The 17,856-nt window shown below is 37.5% G+C and overlaps 1 protein-coding gene across 1 annotated transcript; it reads left to right on the top strand.

Annotated features, from left to right (window-relative positions):
- The first annotated feature begins 5,661 nt into the window (after positions 1-5,661).
- Positions 5,662-6,258, top strand: LOC122043962 (zinc finger protein GIS3-like). Its single transcript, XM_042604516.1, has one exon. The coding sequence runs from the start codon at positions 5,662-5,664 to the stop codon at positions 6,256-6,258; it is 597 nt and encodes a 198-aa protein (XP_042460450.1).
- Positions 6,259-17,856: the final 11,598 nt, after the last annotated feature.

The following is a 17,856-nucleotide window of genomic DNA, read 5'->3' as shown; positions in this document are numbered from 1 at the left end:
TTGGGCTCCTTCACTTCTTGTGCTTGTGTAGGATCTTCATGAAGAGTAATCACTTTGCTCCATAACTCATGAGCACATTTGTACTCACCTACATGTGATATAATATTAGAAGGTAATAAATTCAATACAATTTTAATTACCTTTTTGTCTGCCTCTTATTGTAGCCTTTGTTCCTCGGTCTAATACCATAGCCGAAGGCACTTCCCTTTCTTGTCCATTGGAGCTTCGAAAGGAACTTCCAATGTAGTCCAATGGTCCAATCTATTTAGAACCAATTCTCCAAATGCTTCCTCCAATACTCGAAGTCTTCTCGATCGAATGGAGGTGGGATTCAGATATCCCATCCTAATGGTCCTTCTGACTCCATCTTCTTCCTTTAGCACTTGCTCCACTCGGCGATTAGTCTAATGAAAAGCAACCCCACTCTGATACTAATTATTGGGACTTTGATGTCTGGTTAGAGAGGGTGAATAGTTGATCACCCACTTTAATCGCTTCCTACGTTTGTTAGTGCACTAGAATACCAAAATAAACAAAGAAAAACTAAAACCTAAAGGTCATAAACAAAACAATTAAACCTCTAACACGTTGATTTAGCGTGGTTCAAAAATTAGGGCTCCTACTTCATAACGTGTCCGTAAGGTGGACGATCCCAACGATCCTTCAATGGATCAATCCCTGGCAAAATCTGGCTAGTGAACGACTCCTTCTCAATGGAGAAACCTCACCATAAACTTGATCATGCACAGTTGGGTCACAAGAGCTTGGAGACTCTAATTAGGGGTTAACTACATCTAATTTTGTCACCCAAGCCAACCATCCCAAACTCTATTATATAGAGCTTGGGGAAAAACATCTAAGCTATTTTTCCACTACCAGTCGTCTAGTAAAGTCACCAGTTGACTGGCGACTACTGAACTTTCTGTTTCTCAACCACTAATCGATTGCGGCATACCCCAATCAACTGGGACATACAACAATCGACTGGTAAATCCTAATGCTAGGGTTTTAACCCCTAGTACAATCACTCATGCACTTGTCCTCGCCCGCATAACCTTGACCTTGTCTTCTAATCTCCTCCATTAGTCTTGTGTCCCTCATATGCTCTCCATCTTTCATGCTTGGCCTTCAAGAGCTTCCTTCGGTCTTGTCCTTGTTGTCGGATCTTCCATTGCCAAGAGACTCCTAATCTCCGAGAGTTTAACCTTGTCAAGTCACACTTGGACTTACATTGCCAAGACTACATACTTGAACTTAAACCGCCAAGACTCACCCTTGGACTTTGCCTTTGCCTTTGCCAAGATCTCACTTGGACTTTCCTTGTTACACCTGCATCCTGCATACTTACAACACATATCAAATACAACAAATAACCTAATTTAAACTTTTGCCCAAACATTAAAACATAGGGTCACACCGATTTCTCCAACATACAAGACCTTTCAAAAGAAATCGGGTCAGTCTTTTCAAATGGGCAAAACTAGTATAATAACAAGATGAAGTTCTAACAAAATTCGTGACTCTAAGAAAGTTATTGGAGAGTACAATGTGCAAGCATATCTACCCAGTGGATTGGAGGTAGCAGTAGAAGATGATGTGGAATTAGAATATGTGATTGCTAGTAGAGACATTATTCATAATGGTGAAGTGATTTGTCAATGGCTAGTCAAATGGAGGGTAAGAGCATGATTGACACAATGTGGGAGGATGATTTCACTCTTAGAACTCAATTTCCTTATTTTAACCTTGAGGACAAGGCTAGAGCTACAGTATGTGGTAATGACATGAACCAAGTTCCAGATGTGGACCAACCGACCAAGTGTTGGATTATGGGTAAAATATATTGAATTATAAGAGAAACAAGCCCAAAACATGGCCTATATATTCCACGAGGGATAAAACAAAAAGGGATTTGAACAAATTAATATATAGTGATACTTTATGTTTTAGAGTCGGTTATATCTTTATGGTAGTTATGTTAATATGTTTAGAGTATGTATGGTTATAAGCTTTTGAAAAAAGGTAGATCCGCTACCTTAGCGGCCCCCCTAGTGCCGGCCCCACGAATATGGAGGGAGGTTCATGCAGGTACACAGGCCATAGGCGCATGGCGGGGTAAACCACAGGTCGTCAGTTCCTGAGAATCGACCCCTGACCATTACGCTAGAGATACCATGTGTCCACCGTCTGTGCTACGCCCTGGGGGCATGGTTATAAGCTTTTGAGAAATTAGAGGGGAGAGATCTAAGAATTATTGTCAGGAGAAAGTATTGACTTTGGCTAATGGAGAGAGTTTTTTTTTTATTTATCAGATTGCTTGGGTTAACTCTAATATAATTTTATGTTTTGTGTGTTCCTCTATTCTTAATTTTGGAATCCTAATGGATAGGCTTCATAGTTGCTTCTATTTTTCAAGTTTTCCCTCTAAGCAATAGCCCTAGATGAGAATCAAAATTAAGTAGCGCAACAATGTGGCTTGAAGAGAAGTGGACAAACAATATTTTATCGAGAAACAAGGAGAGCAAATGAGGAAAGCAAAAGAAAGTTCTTCAATTCAAAGAAAGCGAGATCTTCAGGATTTCGAATAGTTTAGAAAAATTTAGAACTATAAATTAATTTATATTTCAAGTGACTAGTTGGTGATGTTCTTTTGATATTAAAGAATTCCCTCTTTACTTTTTTTCTCCCATTGAATTTCGATCGTTAACCTAAAACCATGTGCTAAATATTTGTTAAGTGTAGTTGGATGATATCATCTTTGAGTTAATACAACTTAGTGTGGGCCTTCTCAAGATTCTAGCAATCTTGAATGTTGTCATCTTAAATCTCATTCAATCTACACCGAGAAAAAAGACACGATTAAGAACACGTAAAGTCTTTACGACATGTTCATACCGGTCGGTGGAAGCCACTTCGATCAACAAGAAAAGCCATAATATATATTGTGATCCAAGGCAGTTTATATTCTTCAAGATGTAGGACCAAGGGCAAAATAGATAGATGATCCTCTTGTTTTGAAAAAACACACACACACACACAATTAGGTAGAAATAGTCGAAACTCATTGTCGATGCCAACTATGAAGCAACGGTGAATACATTCAGAGAAGACCTTCGTGTGAACAAAATATACTTTTGTTCCCTCTCACATGATCGTATTAGAATAATTGATTTAAAATTATGATGTTGAATTAGGCAAAAATAAACATTGACATGGATGGTTACTCTTATTTGTATCACCTAACCAATGACCAAGAGATGAGTGAGTAGACGGAACAACATCGCCTAGGTGATTATGTATTACAAAAATTTTGTACAAATTATGTGAGTAACTTGGAAAACTTGATGTACTTTCTCTTAACATAGTTATCACGGCTGAGATATCTAATAAAATTGAAACTGAAACGACACAGAGAAGAATATTAGGGGGCGTTTGGTACACGCGTTTTCCATTTTCATTTTCTGGAAAACGCGCGTTTTCTGGAAAATGGTGTTTGGTTTACGTTTTCCGCGCGCGTTTTCTAAAAAATTGGCTATTGTTTTCTAGAAAAACAGAGAATGACAAAAAGTCATTTTCTGTTTTCTAGAAAACGCGCATTTTCCAAAAAATGAAAATGAAAACGGTGCAAACCAAACGCACCCTTAACATTTTCCCTTGGTATGAATGACACACATAAATCGAGAAATATTTTATTTTATTTTTTTTACTCCAAAAGTTGTGGTGTATTAGTAAAACACTCAAAAGAATAATTGATTAAGAGGATCATAGGTCAAATCCTAGAGATGAATATTTAAAGACTTTTGAAGATATAACTTAGGAATCAAAGTAGCTACATAGCTAGGATAGCCTTTAAATATAAAATTTAGAAAACTTGTTGATTAAGTTGGAATCGTTAATCATGAGTGATAGTATATTTAGCTATTAGCTACCTTTCAGTTTATGGGATTAATTCCTCACTGTGTTGTGAGATGGACTAATGTTTTTTTAAAAAATAAATCTATCTGCGTACGAAATTATTGTGGCCAAGCTAGCTAGCTAGTTTGTAATAGAAGTCTCAAGTACTTTAAAACAGGCAATAAGATACGAAAAGATTTACCCATCAGCCTTTTTGCACTTCAATCATTAGCAAATATATGTCGAGTGGAATCCACTCCCCGATAAGCCCTTCGCCGTTTCAAGGGGTGGATGCAGTCCTAAAATGTTTAGGAGAACAAATAAAAAAATCAGAGTTCAAGTCCAATAGATTTCACCGGCCAACTTGACTGCAATTTCACCACCAACTTAGTTGTCCAGCGTGAATTCACAACTTGAGCCCCCAAGGATTAGCTGGGATGGTAAATGATAGGATTGATAACGTATAAGGTTTAGGAGTCGATTTTTGAAATTGACGGGACGTAAATCTCTACAATCTGTATAAACCTCATCCCACCTGTCACTTGTTTTCTCAGTCATCGTGATTTATTTCCTCTGTACTGATTCTCGGGCGAGCTGACGGGAGAGTTGGGGGTGAACATATTCATCTTTTGCTACATGAATTCACAACTTGTTCTTCGTAGCCAGTGTTGCCTCTAATATGCATGAATTACCAGATTAAAACATGTAACAACTCATAGTAATCTTCCGAGACGAATTTAGTCACCACTTGACGTCGGAAGAGCGATCACGAATGAAACCGGAAAGCCCTTCGAGTTTCATTAGCCAAATCCCTTTCGTCCGAATGTTCTCCTTTCCCCCATCATCTTCTCTACTGTGCACACACTGATCACTCTCTCCCTCCTTTTCAACTGCTCTTGGAAGTTTCAATATATAAGAAGAAAGTATCGGTTTGTAACTGATGCTTTGATGACATATAATGGAGGAAGATGAAAATAAATGAGCACCCCTTCATCTTTCTAATGTTGCAACTAATGTAACGTCCAACATTTACAACTAACGTAACGTCCAACGGCCAACTGGCCGCCTAGCCATGAAAGCCATGCAATTACAAAATTACAGTTGAGCTAGCCGTGAAATCACAATTGTTTGGTCGAGCTATGCTTGACCGTGATTTCACAACTAGCTCTTCGTAGCCACCCAACCGCAAAATCATGGTAGGAAACTATGAAATCACGGTTGAGTTACTTCTGAAATTAAGACCCTCTATCTCTAAGATTAGTTGAGCAAAACCTATACACATAAATTATCAAAAAATAAAAATAATAAATCAGATAACGAAGACTTGTCGTATGAATTGGAACCCTAAACAAGACAAGCTGGCCGTGAGGGAAAGGGAGTTAGCTCCACGCAGCTGTGCATTATGTGATCTTCATTCAACTCCAATCGAAAGATCAGCAAAGAATCCACACAAAAGTCAGACACGACAAACGCAATCTAAGCCGCCTCCAATGTTTTCTTGCATTACACGTGTTCCCAATTCCACTACCACCTGTGCCCTTTCATCGGGACGTCCATGTCCCTGCCTCATGCTGCGCTGTGTGCTGCGCTGTGCTGCTGATTAACAGTCGATTCGAAGCTCTGTTCATGAGAGGAATTAGCTTCGATCCTCTTATAAAATCCCCTGCAGCGACTCCTCTGGTGCAGCCTCGAATCCAGTTCTTCCTCTGTTTTTTTTTTTTAATTCCCTTTGCAGTCGTCGGCGGAAGAAGAATTGAGGTTTGATTTATGGAGGAGATCAAGGCGAGCGCAAGGATTATGCTGTTCGGGATCGACGTGTCGGATAAGGAGAGCTGCGCCGTGGAGGGCAACGGAGAGGAGACGCCGGCGGAGAGCAGTGGTAGCCCTACGTCGGCGGCGGCCGACGGCGGGAGCAGGAGGTACGAGTGCCAGTACTGCTTCCGCGAATTCGCCAACTCGCAGGCGCTCGGCGGCCACCAGAACGCGCACAAGAAGGAGCGCCAGCGACTGAGGCGCGCGCAGCTCCGGGAGGCGGCGGAGGCAGGGAGGTTCTACGGCCATCCCGGGCACCGCCGGCCTGTCGCCGCGGCCTTCGCGCCGCACCTCCTGTCGCCGCCGCAGACGGCCGGAAACTGGGTCTACGCGAGGGTCTCGCCGGTGGTCCGCCTGCCGCAGTACTTTTCGCCGGCGGAGTACGCGTGCGTCGGAGACAGCGGTGGCGGTGGCAGAAGGTTCTATGGAGGCGGAGGAGCGGTCGGTGGCTCCGCCGCCACCTTCGCTGGACCGTCGCCGGAGCAAGATGCGGCGGCCGAGGAAGCCTACGGGCTGAACCTATGCCTGAGCCTGGCCCCCACGGGTTCGTGATCCTTCAATTGTAACCGTCCGATCGTTTGATGGAGCTTCTCTGCTCGAGAAGGATTTAAATATGGTGAATTTTATTGCAATCACAATTATATTTATGGGGTGAATGCTCCTAAACTCTAAGCATGCAAATCTAACTTTCTTCTCAATTTATGTGTAGACAAAATTTATTCTCAATTTATGTGTAGACAAAAATTTATTCTCACCCATTATTGTAAATTTTTCTTTCCTTCGACTCCTTAATATACACTACTTTACCTATTTATCTTTATTTTTTAGGTAAAAAGGTTTAAAATGAAATAAAAATCTTCCTAAATTTGATACATTTAAACTAGAATCTAATATATTTTCTATTAAATTGAACACAATTCTTTTTTACATAATCAATCAATTGATATACTTAATTCTAATTAAATAGTGTTAAATTTAGGAGGAATTATACTATTATTTTTATATCAGAATCCCTTGTGATTTTTTACAAGTAAAAAAAAATCTAAAATAAGATATAATTTTTCCTAAATTCAGTATCATTTAACTAAAATGCTCAATTTGATAAAAAAAATATATACTATATTTTAATTTAAATATGTTGCACTTTGGAGGAATTATACTTTATTTTGGACTTTATATACCAAAAAAATAAGAACAATTAGGTAAATCGATGTGCATTAGGGAGTTGAAGCAAAGAAAAGTTTGCATGTAGAGAGTGAAATAAAGTTTGTCTGATGTAAGGATTGAAGAGGAAGTTGAGTTTGCTATTAGAGATTTTAGGATAATTTACTGATATTTATTTCTAGCTTCTCTAATTTTTTTTTGAAGTTGAGTTTATACACACACACACAAAAGCTTTTTAGCGTACACACCCGTGATGGAAGGGGCACCCACGATGGGTGCCTATCACCGGGGGTGCGGGCGAAAAAGCCTATGCGTATATATATGCATTGTATTTTTCCTGACTTCCTGTACGCAACAACATCCGCGACTCATTGAGAAATCAGGCTGCCTGGATCAATTTCAAGCACCCCGACTCACTTTCGGGCGCTCCAACTCACTCATTATTATTTTTTTTTAGTTTACAAATATGTCATTTAGAGGTTTGCCTTTGGGGTTTAAGAGTTGAGTTATTAAGTATAAAAAAAATTTCAACACGAAAAAAAATTTGAAGTGCTCACGAGCTGTGTGACATAATGTGTATGGGATATCAAAACTAATATAGGTTATTGTTATCCTGTATCCTTTACCCCGCACACCATGTGAGCACACATTTTTTTTCATTTTGAAAACTTTGTTTTGTACTTAATAATATAATCCAACCCCTAAACTCTAAAAGCAAAATCCTAAATGATATATAGCTAAAAAAATGGTGTGTGTGTATATATATATAAAAGAATGAAGAATGTTAGCCTGCATACTTTTATATGGCGATCGTGAGCGATAATAGACGTGGCGAGCTGACGCGTCCCTTTCTCTTATGTAATTCTACATGCATCCTACAATCTGTTTAAAAAAAACAACAGTCTTGAAAAAAGTAGCACCAATGTGACACTGTTTGTTTGAAAATTGCACCACGTAGTGTTGTTTTTTTTTTTAAAAAACACTTTTTAAAATAGCACTACGTGGTGTGATTTTTTCCAAAATGGTACCAAGCAGTTTTTTTAAAACAACACTAATATGGACGTATCAGCTCGCCACGTTTGTTGTCTCCCACAATCACTCATCTATATATATATACTAGTGATCGTGCATACGCATCGCGTGTGTAATATAATACATTGAAATCACATTTACCTTTTAATATTTGGGTCTTTGAAAATCCGAATTGTTTGGATTTTCTTACCCTTAAGATTGTCGGCCTAAAATATTTATAAAAATTTCTTTGATCATAGTATTGTCAATTCTAAGATGTGGGACTAAAGAGAACTATATTTTTTTATATAAAACAACCAGAGAAAATTAATGATGAGAAAAATTCATAATAATATGCTGCAGCTGAGTCTCGAACTCTAGATCACTGATTGTTTCGCTTGTGGAATTACTAATAAACCTTGGAATTATTTTTAGTGTGAATAGAAAAAATGATATTAACGTAAATTCATTTTAGGCTTCACCAAAATTAGCTAGTAAAGAAGAGAGATTTTTAATAAAATAGTAAGATATATATATATATATATATAATATTTTTTAATTTTTTCTATACTTAATATTATAACCTAAATCCTAAACCTTAAATATTAAATCCTAAGCTCTAATAAAGAAAAAAAAATATACTCTAAATCCTAAACCTTAAATATTAAATCCTAAGCTCTAATAAAGAAAAAAAATATATACTTGACTCTTATAAGGTAGAAGGAGGGGAGGGGAGGGTGGTAAAGTATAAGATTATCTCGATTGTTATTAACTTTGTTTCGCCCTTATCGGATTGGTCATGCCTACACTTATTGCTCGTCAAGTCGTGTCCCTATGTTGTGGCCTAGTTTGTAGTCCTTTATCCTTTTCTCGTGTCACCTTGACCCACATTGCCACCTACCATCTACTAGCCTCATCTTACTAGCAATAGCCTCTTGTCAATTTTCGCTTCCTCGACAACAATCGATTGATAGCTACCTCCCGAACCTCTCTCAAACTCACAAAGACTAAAGACATATATACGGTATTATTCTTCACTAATCCAACGAAGAGAGTAACAGTGGCCATCGAAAACAATACTCCTCTCCTCTTCGGTTCTCTCCTCTTTCCGCGAAAGTACACAACTTAAAAGGGGTCAAATAATGCATATGCTTCCAAAGGAAAAGCACCTGCATTGATTGCATCATCTTTGAGATGCGTATCTCTTAAGTTATTATACTTTAAGAGCTCTTTCTTAATTTCTGGTGGGGTTAGGTTTATGGAGCTTAATTACTTTGGTTAATAATTAATTATCTCTCTGCACTTGCATCACGCAAGGAATATATTTGTTGGTTTTGCACTCTGAACACAACCATGATTCTAACTTAAAACATATAAAGCTGTTTGAATTCACTGTGAAGAGATTGCATGTTGATAATTTTTCTTTTGTTTTCTCTAAAATGTACCTCTGTCAAAGTGAAGGCCTCTAATGATTCAATCATACCGATCATATAGTCTTTATTTTCCGATCCAATGGATCGAAAAGTGACCGTGTGCATCACATCATTCGTCTTAAAGTATCTTCCCTCCTTCCACATTTCCAACCCTAATTAAGGAAAGTCGCGGCAAGGGCCATTCTCTTGTCGAGCAAGTGACTTGCAACAAGGTTCAACTTCAACATCGCTTTCCGTAAGATGCCCACCAAAGAGACATATCTCTAAAGTCAAGATACGCAAGGAGGATGCTATATATGACTCTAACTATGCATCTATGATTGTCGCTAAGATCTCTATTGGGTGGTGGGGCATGACGGCCCCAAAGAGATAATCCTAGGATTAATTTTCCCTATTAATGACGTCGGAGTCATTCGACTTTGGAAGAAGGAAACAAAGCAATGGAGGAGGAGGGTCAACATAGAGTTTGAATCTGTGGAAGGGTTGGTTGAGTGATTAAGGGACAAATTAAATATTAAAAGTATGCTAAAATTTTCTTTATTAGATCACAATAGAGAATGTGGGGGAGCCTTAATTAATTGCACATAGACTTTGCTAATTTGATGGAAAGTCTCACCTAATTGTACACGTAGAGATTGTGATAAAAAAAAGTGTTTGTCTTTGTCTGCCAAAAACAACAACAACCAAAAGCAATTGGATTGAAAAGGAGTATGAAAGTATAAGCTATTTTGATTGATTGATGAGAACTTTGTTATGCTATAAAAAGAGAGTATATTTTTTTATAACTATGTTGTTCGTCGTTTTCCTAGGCATGATTCTATTGTTGTTTCCTTCCCTTCTAAGAAACACGGCCTACAAACTAGTGTTTGATAACTAGATATAGCATTTCTAAACTTTCTCATAGACAATAATATTGAACTAACCAGCGGTATTGTGATGATCTAAAGCATATGACCATATAAACCTTATTGGTGAGAACAAGGCATCTCTAATTATGAAAACTTGCATATGACCCTATAGACCTTATTGGTGAGAGCAACAAGGCATTTCTAATTATGAAAACTTTTCTAAATTTTCATATAGGGATAAGATCTTAATTCTCAGAATGAATTAATAGATAATTTTCAATATGAAATATTCTGATTCATCACAACCTACCTATCTTTAAGGCTCATGGCATAATGCTCAAGGAAGAAATTAAGGATAAAAAAACAAAGTTTAAGAAGAGTACCCTTCAGTTCGTTTTTCTAGATATTATGAATTTCAAAAATATATTCTTCCTTATTTAACAAGGCAGATTGGTGTACCAACTTGCCTGTGGAATGAAAGGATCAACAGTTCAACGATGAGGATCATTCAAAAAAAACTCCCAGAGGAAAAATTAACTAATGCTATCTGAAACTAGAAGAAATAGTGTCTTGGCTATGGGGCAACATCAGCTTGGATGTTGATCGTGTGAAGATTGTGAGTTGAAGTAAAATGACACCGAGTAAACCTACACAACAAAGATAGGAATTGGGAAAAGGAAACATTAGTCATCGGATCAGAGAAGAGGTCTCTGGCATAGACACTCTGACGCTCAAGTTATATAGTAACCGAGTGAAATGAAAAAGAAAATAAATAATATTAACAATGTACCTAAGCCTCCCTGGCCAACAAAGATGATCCTTTTTTATACCATCTCTCATAACCTCCGTATTGATGAGGTGACAGAGAATGTCTGGTGTCAAAGTATATCGGATGGAAACGATATACGATAGTTTCTCTATGGTTGGAATAAAGTTCCATTGCATGTATATGTCAGAATAATGGTATATTCTTTGACAGATTATTACGATTCTCTGATAATGTCGTCTCTTATATAGAGTTCGACCAGCTCTGGGTCGACCGACTGTAAACTAAGAGTTATGCTTATGAAAAATGGAGAGTTATGCCCCGTACGTCCGATCGGCACTGGGGCGGACAAGCTGCATGCTGGAAGTTATGCTCATAAAAAGTAGAAAGTTAGGCCCCGCAAGTTCGACCGGGGTTAGAGTCAGACGGATGTAAGTTGAAAGTCTTGTATTTGGAGAAGTGTGAAGCTGAGCCCCGAAAGTCCGACCGACGCTGGGGTCGGACGGATGTAAGTTGAGAGTCTTGTATTTGGAAAAGTGAGAGTTGAGCCCTATAAGTTTGACCGGCCCTGGGACCGAGCAGATGTAAGTTGGGAGCCTTGCATTTGGAGAAGTGAGGAGTTGAGCCCCTAGATCCGACTAGCCTTTGAACCGACTTAGTTTATATTGGAGATTTGGCATCCACTCGAATAATATGTCCGATGAAATTGATGTCTAAGGTTATACTTAAATATAAAATTTGATCCAGCCGAACAATGTGCTAGCGTGTCCAATTGGCCCTTTGGTCCAATTGGCCAAAGTACTCGGCGGTGACATTGTACTTATTTTGGCATGACATCAATACGACCCGAAAATTAATCTCTTCTTGAATTTGACCTCTACATCAATTGATTTTCTTAACGTTAAACCCAACTTAGGGGTCCCACATAAATCGCCGTATCACTAAGTTTAGCATAGGGCAGGTCAAGATACCTCGGGCAGGTCAAGATACCTCTTAATTGTCTAAACGTTTTTAATATCACTACATTATCAGTCTTAACGAGATCTTCATTGACGACATGGGTCATGTTCATCTCTCTCATTGCACGCTTCCACCATATCTACACGTCTAAATTATCAACCAACGATATAGACACCACTCCATTAAGACGGTCCCATTCGCATCAAGGAATAATCCTGAGAACAACTGCTGCTCAACGGCTTAAATTGCTGGTTCTTTACCAGCGCATCTGCCGACCGTGCAGCCGCAGATGCATGCTCAGCAGAAGCAATGCAGCTTGAGCTCTCTCTAGGATAACTGAGTAAAAAATGATTTACTCATCCCACCACGTCCACCAATCCATTTTTAAGTCGATATAGAGAAGTTAAATCACGGATAATTAATAACTATTAGTGCAAATGACTAAAATATAAGGAAAAACATGCTCGGACACCCGTGATTTAACATCTGCTAGTCAAGCAACTGATGGCAACATCCTATATAAGGTCTTGAGGGAAGACATGGGATATTGTCATATAAAGTCGAAATTCGATCCTAAGATCTTATATGATAATATCCTATATCTTAACCATGACACTGCCAAGGACAACTGATGAACTTTGAGTAGATTGGATTTTTCAAATAATCATAGTTCTTCAGTTTGACTAACAGCATCCACTGTCACGGCATCTGCTAAGAGAAATTTCGCTCGACTCAGCAGAGATCTTGGGTATGTTATTAGCCCGATGGATCAGGGATTCGGGCAATTGATCATTTTGATTCTTTGCGGTTGAAGCTGAAACTCCTACCTTGGTCGAAGTAAAAGAGGATCTCTCCGTCAGTTCTTGTGAATTGTAGGATTTAGCACATCCTGTGTGTAACATGTTGTCAACAATCAAAGGAATGATAGGACTATGGACACTAATAGCCAAGTCTTGATATTATCACTAGATGATTTATAAAAAAAAAAATGATAAAGAGGCATAAAGCTCTATATATACCTTAGCAGCAAGTCTTCATGTTGTTTGCTTACCTCTGCTTCAGTGCTTGATGAATACCACTCGAGATTGTACTCTAGTGCAATTGCTTTCAAAACCTTAATCTTCAGCTCTGCAGGTGGAGCTTTCACTGAAAGCTTCCCAATTATGCAGAAGTTACAGAAGAAAGTTAACTATAACATTCAAAAGAAGCAAATAGCAGATGGAGTATGTATCTTACAGGGCGAGCTGCAACAAACTCCTTCCATATTTTGCGGAAAAAAATTCCCTCAAGTCTGAAGTGTAATAACTCTGGCAAATCAGAACGCCTTGAAAATGAAACTGGCCACAGCCTCCTGCAATTCTATTGGGCAATCCCTGTTACATGTCATGTAAAAACTATATATCAAGCAATGTTATTGATTACGCATAGACCAATGCAATAGCCATCGGGTTAATAAATGAGTTTGGACAAGTTCAAATTCGTGTTCATCAAAGATTCAGTTGCCTTTTGCCTCTGGTCATTGTCAGCATGCTCTTCTTTCAAATATAGTTCAGTATTTGTACAATTTAGGTTTGAAATATAGAAATGGTTTCCCTAGATCTCTTTATGTACGTGGATGAAGTTATAAAACAATAGGTCATGCTGTGATGTTATACAGTAAGAAAATGAGGGTAATTTTTATAAAAGAAACAGAGAACCCTAAAATGCAAGATTTGCCTCTCAATTCTTTCTGATTAGTCATTACTTTTCTTTAGCTCGATGCAAATTGCAATCTAAGTTGTGATCTGAAACAATAGAAATCTACCAAAGGTCCAATTATGCTAGTAATTTAGTTGCTTTAAAATAGGATTCAGGCTTCAGTAAGTTCTACATAAATTTACTAAGAAACAACTACTCTTGCTTTCCCCCAAAAGATCCTTATCAGCAGTCCAGCCACAAGTTCACCATCAGTCAAAAAGTTCTCATCAGTTAGTCTTGTTGTGCTAGCACCGATTCGCTAGGTTGATAGCCTTAGCCGGAATAACTGTTAGACATACATGCAAAAAGCTTTCATTTGTCCCATAAGCTATGCGCATTTTTGACTTCCATAATAATAACCGGTCATGGCCGGTCCCAAGCCCGGATAACGGAGGAGGGTTGCGTTAGGTTGCCGGCCAGCGTCAAACTATGACAAATATTCAATGAATGAATCCATTAAACTATTGTGCTAATGCTAGGTTGTTCCCCGAAAGGAACGCGTTGCAGGGTCCGACTGTAACGTCTCGGCAAGGACCGCTACATCTCCAGAACTTAGATGTAGTGATAAATATGCAAGAGTTCGTGTTACAGGGTCCGACTGTAATATCTCAGCAAGGACCGCTACATCTCCATGAGAACTTGGGTGTAGTGTTAAATAGGCAAAAGTTCTCACACCATAGGTTAGATAAGAACAAATATGATAGGAAAACTAATAATCTAAGATTTGGAACATGGAATATAGGAACTTTTACTGGTAAATCAATGGAGGTAGTAGATATGATGATTAGGAGAAAAATTAATATTTTGTGTGTACAAGAGACAAAACGGATAGGCGAGAAGGCAAAGATGATAGAGAACTCGGGTTTTAAGTTATGGTACACTGAAAAGAGTAAAGCAAGAAATGGAGTGAGTATCATTGTAGATAATTTGTTAAAGGATGAAGTTGTAGGAGTAGTTAGAAAAAGAGATAGAATTATAGCCCTTAAGATAATAGTGGCGAAAGAAACTATGAACATAATTAGCGTATATGCACCACAAGTAGAATTAGATGAAGCTACCAAATCAAGGTTTTGGGAGGACTTAGATGAAATATCACAAAATATTCCACCAAGTGAAATGATTTTAATAGGAGGTGATCTAAATGGGCATGTCGGAGTGAAAAATGAGGAATATGAGCGAGTACATGGGAGTTATGGGTTTGGAACGAGGAATGAGGAAGGGAAAACTATATTAGATTTTGCGATAGCATATGACCTTATATTAGCTAATACGTCACATTCAAAAGTGGGAATAATAAATCGCAAATTGACTTTCTTATGATTAGGAAGAAGGATAGAAAGATTTGTAAAGATTGCAAAGTCATTCCTGGAGAAAGCTTAACTACCCAACATAAGGTAGTAGTGTTGGATATACGTCTCAAACATAGTATCAATAGAAATAAAATATATACAATTCCTAGAATTAAGTGGTGGAAGTTAAAGGATGGGAAACAAAATATATTTAAGGAGAAGGTAGAAGTACAAGCATTAGGTGAAATATACGATGACTCTAATACAACATGGGATAAGATGGTATCAAAGTTGAAAATAGTAGCTAAGAGTATACTCGGTGAGTCAAAGGGACATGCACCACTAAGTAAAGAATCTTGGTGGTGGAATGAGAAAGTACAAGAGAAAGTGAAGGAAAAACGAATAGCTTATAAGGAATTATATATTTGTAAGAACGAGGAAAACTTAAAAAAATATACAATAGCCAAGAAAGAAGCTAAGAAAGTAGTGAGTGAAGCAAAAAATGAAACTTTTGAACGGTTATATCAAAAATTGGATACAAAAAAAGGGGAAAAAGATATTTATAGAATAGCTAAAGTGAGAGAAAAGAAAACAAGAGATCTTAGCCAAATAAAATGTATTAAAGATGAATGCAATAGGGTATTAGTAAATGGTGAAGAAATAAAAGAGCGGTGGAAGAGGTATTTTCATCAACTTTTTAATGAAGGTTTAGGTGACCAACTTAACTTAGGTAATTTAATTAGGTCAAATGAGCATAGAAATTTTAATTTTTATTTTAACTTCGAGAAGTAAAACAAACTTTAAATGAGATGCACAATGGAAAAGACGTTGGACCAGATGATATTCCGATAGAGGTATGGAAGTGCTTAGGGAAACAAGATATTGAATGACTTACAAAATTATTTAACATGATATTGAAAATAAAAAGAATGTCTGATCAATGGAGGATAAATACTCTAGTTCCCTTATATAAGAACAAGGGAGACATACAAAATTGTGCAAACTATAGGGGTATTAAACTAATGAGTCATACTATGAAACTTTGGGAAAAAGTAATAGAAAAAATATTAAGGAATGAGACCACAGTGACAGAAAATCAATTTGAGTTCATGTCTGGAAGGTTGACAATAGAAGTTATACATCTCCTTAGACAATTAATTGAAAAATATCGGGAGCAAAAACAAGATCTACACATGGTATTCATTGACTTAGAAAAAGCTTATGATAGAGTCCCAAGAGAAATTATATGGAGAATTTTAGAAAAGAGAGGTGTTAGTGTAACATATATTGAACTAATTAAGGATATGTATGAGGATGTAACGACCAGAGTAAAGACTTCAGGCGGAGTAACTGAAGCATTTCCAATAAAGATAGGGTTACATCAAGGATCATCCCTAAGTCCCTATCTTTTTACATTAATTATGGATTAACTCATAGCGCACATTCAAGACACAGTACCGTGGTGCATGTTGTTTGCAGATGATATTATTTTGGTAGATGAGACACATGAAGGAGTAAATGCTAAGCTAGAATCTTGGAGGGAAACACTAGAAGGGAAATGTTTTAAGCTTAGTAGATTAAAGACAGAATATATGGAATTTAAATTTAGCAATATTATAAGTAATGAAATAATTGTTAAGATAGGAAAGGACGAGTTGCCCGGAATCGAGAGATTTAAATATTTAGGATCATTTTTACAAAATGATAGAGGGATTGAGAGAGATGTCTTACATAGAATACAAGCAGGATGAGTGAAATGGAGGGAAGCGTCGGGTGTTTTATGTGACCTTAAAGTACCTCTTAAACTTAAAGGTAAGTTCTATAAAACCGTTGTTAGACCTGCTATGTTATATGGAGCTGAATGTTGCGCTATGACTCGAGCACATGAGCATAAGATGAGAGTTGCAGAGATGAGAATGTTAAGGTGGATGTGTGGGCATACGAAGATGGACAAAATAAGGAATGAGAGCATTAGAGAGAAAATCGGAGTTACATCTATTGAGGACAAACTCTGAGAGACACGTTTAAGATGGTACGGACATGTACTTAGACGACCAATAAATGCTCCAGTTAGGCGATGTGAAACTATGATAAACATGCATATCAAACAAGGAAGAGGAAGACCAAAAAAGACTTGGTTAGCAACAATAAAACAAGATAAAATTTATTTAAATATAGATGATGATATAATAGGAGATAGAGCTCAATGGCGTAAAAGGATTCATACAGCCGACCCCACCTAGTGGGAAAAGGCTTGGTTGTTGTTGTTGTTTGTATAATAATAATAACATGGGTTGCACATTGTAGAAAACCATTAGAACATAGTTTGAAACAATGAAATACAATTTAGCAAGCAAACTACTTTATGTCATTCCTGGATATTTTATATTTAGGTGAAACTTGCTTTCAAGTAAAAGGAAGTTTGGACAATAGTAAATTTTATATTTTAGAATGAAAACAATGAGTTCTCTAGATATGGATAATCACAATACAATGACCCATATCTGATAGCTATGCCTATTGAAATGAAGAGCACTAGAATCATAGAAAGAAGAGAGAGTAAAAGTGTAAACAATGGGTTGTCTCAATTTAAACACAACAGAACTACACACCTCTGTGCACTGTGCTTCAAGAATTGGAACACGTGCAAGGATGAATTCAACAAAATAGTTCTATGATGTCATAAGCAGCCAGTATATTTTGTGCCCTGGTAATACACTCCACCTAAGAATATCCATTAATCAACTGATGAAGACAGATTTTCCAACAAAATGGGAGAGAAAAAAATCAACAAAGTAATTTAGCTTGTATCAAATTATGCACTTACTCTAATTCGAGCTATGGTTTTTTGAGCAGTCAGAATATATTGCAAGATTTCTTTATGCATTTGTTTGAGCTGCAACTCTCTCTTATTACGGAGCAATTTTATATGTGAAATAGTC

This window comes from Zingiber officinale, chromosome 2A, assembly GCF_018446385.1.
Source record: "Zingiber officinale cultivar Zhangliang chromosome 2A, Zo_v1.1, whole genome shotgun sequence".
Lineage (NCBI taxonomy): Eukaryota > Viridiplantae > Streptophyta > Magnoliopsida > Zingiberales > Zingiberaceae > Zingiber > Zingiber officinale.
Note: the sequence above shows the minus strand (reverse complement) of the source record. Positions and strands in the feature narration are given on the sequence as shown.

What these genes read in the sequence shown, in the direction of transcription:
- LOC122043962 (XM_042604516.1), top strand. Translation starts at nt 5,662, where the DNA reads ATGGAGGAGATCAAGGCGAGCGCAAGGATTATGCTGTTCGGGATCGAC.